This window comes from Sprattus sprattus (assembly GCF_963457725.1).
Source record: "Sprattus sprattus genome assembly, chromosome: 14".
NCBI classification, from domain to species: domain Eukaryota; kingdom Metazoa; phylum Chordata; class Actinopteri; order Clupeiformes; family Clupeidae; genus Sprattus; species Sprattus sprattus.
In genome coordinates, this window is record NC_137912.1 from 7,430,735 (window position 1) to 7,435,734 (window position 5,000).

The 5,000-nt window shown below is 48.8% G+C and overlaps 1 protein-coding gene across 1 annotated transcript in view; it reads right to left on the bottom strand.

Annotated features, from left to right (window-relative positions):
- The window catches only part of LOC308375293 (dedicator of cytokinesis protein 9-like), a gene marked incomplete at its 3' end in the record, with an annotated part of 24,283 nt that overhangs the window by 8,800 nt on the left and 10,483 nt on the right, over positions 1-5,000 (bottom strand). Inside the window, exon 3 of the mRNA XM_080851370.1 lies at positions 1,314-1,403. Within this exon, the coding sequence (XP_080707496.1) occupies positions 1,314-1,403 (90 nt within the window). The remainder of the gene's footprint in view (positions 1-1,313; positions 1,404-5,000) is intronic.

The following is a 5,000-nucleotide window of genomic DNA, read 5'->3' on the forward strand; positions in this document are numbered from 1 at the left end:
TGGCTTCAGGGGAAGTCTCCCCCACTTTTAACACCACCGAAGATCTGCTTTTAATAAGACAGCGTCTGCTCTCCCGACCACAAATCCCTTAGAACCGAGAGGGAGCTGCTTGCGGTCGCAGTTGGCAGGAGTAGCGGTGGGTAGAGGATGCTGGTGTTGGCTGATGTGGAATGTGGCTAGTAGAAATAAAAATGGGATGGGTTCACACATCCTCTATAGGGTGAGAAGAACACTCGTTGGCGTGTGAATGGGTGAATGTGGCTCGGTATATAGAGTGGTCACAGGAGGACTCTAATTGGTACAGGATTGGAGAGTTGGACGGGGACAGAAAGCTATTATTGCATGACACTGAATGGGTTCTTTAGTGAAAATGGACTCTGATTGGCTTATGTTATCCTGTAGGTGAGCAGGTAGCGCAAGCTCCAAACAACACTAAGGTCATGGGTTCGATACTCAGCCAGCACACATGCTGATGGGAAACGTGTATATCCTTACTATATTGTCAGTTGCTTTGAATGAGGGTGTCTGCTAAATGACTAAACGTGAAGGTAATGTGGGAAGTGTTCAGAGGTGAGAGTATGGCTCTGAAAGGCTGACACTGGATGTGTTGGGTTTGCTGTAAGTGGTTGGTGTTTTGGTGCTGAGAGGTGAGAGTATGGCTCTGAATGGATGTGGTTGGGTTTGATGTAAGCTATAAGTGGTTGGTGTTTTGGTGCTGAGAGGTGAGAGTATGGCTCTGAATGGTCGTGGTTGGCTTTGCTGTAATCTGTAAGTGGTGCGTGTTCTGGTGCTGAATGGTGAGAGTATGGCTGTGAATGGCTGCGGTTGGCTTTGCTGTGCGCTGTAAGTGGTTGGTGTTTCGGTGCTGAATGGTGAGAGTATGGTCGTGGTTGGCTTTGCTGTAAGCTGTAAGTGGTTGATGTTTCGGTGCTGAATGGTGAGAGTATGGTCGTGGTTGGCTTTGCTGTAAGCTGTAAGTGGTTTTGGTGCTGAATGGTGAGAATATGGTCGTGGTTGGCTTTGCTGTAAGCTGTAAGTGGTTTTGGTGCTGAATGGTGAGAGTATGGTCATGGTTGGCTTTGCTGTAAGCTGTAAGTGGTTGGTGTTTTGGTGCTGAATGGTGAGAGTATGGTCGTGGTTGGCTTTGCTGTGCGCTGTAAGTGGTTGGTGTTTCGGCGCTGAATGGTGAGAGTATGGCTGTGGTTGGCTTCGCTGTAAGCTGTAAGTGGTTGGTGTTTCGGCGCTGAATGGTGAGAGTATGGCTGTGAATGGCTTTGCTGTGCGCTGTGAGTGGTCGGTGTTTGGGCGCTCACCTCTTTGACGAACAGACTCTGGGCCTCCTTCTGGGCGTTCTCCGGTACGGTGGGGTAGAGGGTGCGCCCCTGTCTCCGCAGCATGGACATCTGAAACAAAACACAAACATTTATTTATTTATTTATTTATTTATTTATGCGTTTATTTGAAAAGGGACAGTGTACATTGATAAACAGTTCACAGAAAATGTAAATGCACCGGAATTAGCTTGGTTAGCTAGTTTTCATCCGTTGTCCCTTGGCATGGCATGGTGACAATGTGTGTGCTTTTACACATTAAAAAAAACACCAACAAAAAAAGATACAAGAAATCGGTAGTCTCTCAGTGCCATTTCTTATAACACAAGTTACACGGCCCAAAACATGACATACTTTAAAAGAGTTGCTATCAGGTCAAACTCAATATATAATGTGCTTATTTTTACACACATAAAAAAATACCAACAAAAAAACAAACCAGACATCGGTAGTCTCTCAATGTCCCTTCATATAACACAAGTTACACGGCCCAAAAGATGACTTGCTTTAAAAGAGTTGCTCTCAGGTCAGACTCGATATACAGTGAGTCTCTTAACAAAGTAGCCTACCAGCTGCAGAACATTTCACTCCCATAACAAAGCACATAAAAGCTACAGAACTTGACAGTCAAACCTGGACCTAAATCTGTCCAAGGCACTTCTTCCCACATCCCAAGTTCGGCTCATTTCCCAGCCATCCCAGCCCCCCCTAGGGCCACCGATAATAAGATCAGGCGTTTGGAGAGACACTGAAGCGAGCAGCGCTAACGTGGCTCACAACTTTTCCAGTCGGGTCTTGGCTCTCCCCGTGCTCGGGGAGCGTTCAGCATGCTCACTGACCTACTGAGGAGCACTCTGCATGAACTCCCCTCAGACTTCCACCACGTCACCCAGCAGCACACAGCCAGACCACCACAGACACACTTGAACGTGGCCACTGGCACATCATAGGGGGAAAGGTAGATGAGGTGTACAAAGAACAACAAATGTCAGCTCCTGAAAAAGTCATGCTGCGAAAGTGATGCTTTCTGGAGTGGTGCTGGACTTCCTAGATGGGAGCCAAGTGCTTCTGTGGTTACTTTTCTGCAAAGCCGTTCCAGCCTCCCCCAGCCAACCTGAACACCAATCTCTGGAACCAGAACCAAGTCTCCATGGCGTCCAATAAGTAGCTTGCTCTCCTGCTTATATTCTCCTGGTTCATGAGTGTACAACTAAATAGAACGAACTGAGAGACCAGGCAAAGTCACAGATCTTGGAGCCAAAAATTGAACTAATTTTCAGCATAGATCATTTCTATGAGGTGTCCAGAATAACATACTAAAAGTCCTAAGAAATCCTAGTTGAGGAAATATGTTTAATTCTCATCAATCCGAGATGTGTTTTCATAAAATGCCAGTTGAGGACTTTGTGTCAAGCGATCAACGGAAGCTCAGTCTGTGTCATCCATTACTGACGTCAGGGGGTTACGGATCCAGCGCTGGATTTACCAGAGTTCCTTTTCCAACTGCATGAGTGGATAAAGAGCCAGTGAGCCAAGACAGGGAAAGCCATCTCTAAGGTATATGGATTTGGAAGTACAGTAGGCTGTTGGAGTGAGACAGGAATTATAGCACTGGTACAAAAGAGTCTTTACTAGACTCGCTATTCTGTCCAGTCGCTAGCCATGATTTCTATACCTCTCTTGTCCTGTCTTCATTTCTAAATGTTAGCGCTAAGCATACACACAAAGATGTATGGTAAAGGAAATGAGTAGTGTCTCATCCAAACTTTCTCTCCATTTCTCCCCTGTTGTCTGCCTCGGTTTCTGGAGCCCTGTGCACTCATCCACAGAGGAGCGCCTGCAGCCAGCTCCACTCAGGGAGAACTTGAGGAGAGAGAGACCCAGAGACAAACTCATGAGCTGGAGGAGAGGAGGAGAGAGAGAGACCCAGAGCCAAACTCACAGGCTGGAGGAGAGGAGGAGAGAGAGAGACCCAGAGCCAAACTCACGAGCTGGAGGAGAGGAGGAGAGAGAGAGACCCAGAGCCGAACTCATGAGCTGGAGGAGAGGAGGAGAGAGAGAGACCCAGAGCCGAACTCATGAGCTGGAGGAGAGGAGGAGAGAGAGAGACCCAGAGCCAAACTCACGAGCTGGAGGAGAGGAGGAGAGAGAGAGACCCAGAGCCAAACTCACGAGCTGGGGGAGAGGAGGAGAGAGAGAGACCCAGAGCCGAACTCACGAGCTGGAGGAGAGGAGGAGAGAGAGAGACCCAGAGCCAAACTCACGAGCTGGAGGAGAGGAGGAGAGAGAGAGACCCAGAGCCAAACTCACGAGCTGGGGGAGAGGAGGAGTGAAGGGGCCAGCGCCTGCAGCCAGCTCCACTCAGCTGTGAGCCAGCCAGGCTCCCAATTAGCCACTATCTCCCTCTCTGGGTGTTTAAAGGACACAATCTCTCCCTATTCATCCATCATCATTCATCTACCATCCAGCCATCTATCTACGTATATATCTATTTATTTATCTATCTATCCGTCTTTCTGTCTATCTAATAGATCTATTCATCCATCTATCTAGCTATCCCATCTATCTGTTTATCTAACTATCTATCTAACACACACTCTCTAACTGTATTTTCCTCTTTCCCGCTATCTGTCTCTCTGTACTGGGAAGTCTTAACACACACATCCCAGTTTGGCCCCAGGGCGCAGAGATGTAGTACAGTGTAGCCTAGAGTCCAGCGCCTTACTCAAGCATGAAATCAGGCCTACTCTAGCGAGGCCCAATGCCCTAGGGAGACCGTGAGGAGAGAGAGACCCAGATCCAAACTCACAAGCTGGGGGAGAGGAGGAGAGAAGAGACCCAGAGCCGAACTCACAAGCTGGGGGACAGGAGGAGAGAAGAGACCCAGAGCCGAACTCACGAGCTGGGGGAGAGGAGGAGAGAATAGACCCAGATCCAAACTCACGAGCTGGAGGAGAGGAGGAGTGAAGGGGCTTAGATCCGAACTTACGAGCTGGGGGAGAGGAGGAGAGAAGGGGCCAGAGCTGAACTCACAAGCTTGGGGAGAGGAGGAGAGAGGGGACCAGCGCCTAGCAACCAGGCTGGAGGCGGAGAGGGGACACTCAGGGGAGAGGCCTGGAGAAGGAGCTCTGATGTCAGGCTTTTACTTCACTCCAAGGGCTTGATTTGGCCTGGGCGGTGTGTGTGTGTGTGTGTGTGTGTGTGTGTGTGTGTGTGTGTGTGTGTGTGTGTGTGTGTGTGTGTGTGTGTCTGTGTGTGTGTGTGTGTGTGTGTGTGTGTGTGTGTGTGTGTGTGTGTGTGTGTGTGTGTGTGTGTGTGTGTGTGTGTGTGTGTGTGTGTGTGTGTGTGTGTGTGTGTGTGTGTGTGTCACTCCAAGGGCTTGATTTGGCCTGGGTGGACTAGTACAGAACGTAATGCAATTTACTGCACTAAGAGAGAGAGAGAGAGGGTCTGTGGACATGAGTGGATGCACATGTGAGGATGAACATTTGGGTGGAGATGTGAGGGAGTGGTTTTCTGGGGGATTTTTCTAGAAAGTAAGTGTGTGTGTGTGTGTGTGTGTGTGTGTGTGTGTGTGTGTGTGTGTGTGTGTGTGTGTGTGTGTGTGTGTGTGTGTTCCACTCAATGTGAATATGTGAAAAAGCAAGTTCACGTGTGTGTCAATGTGTT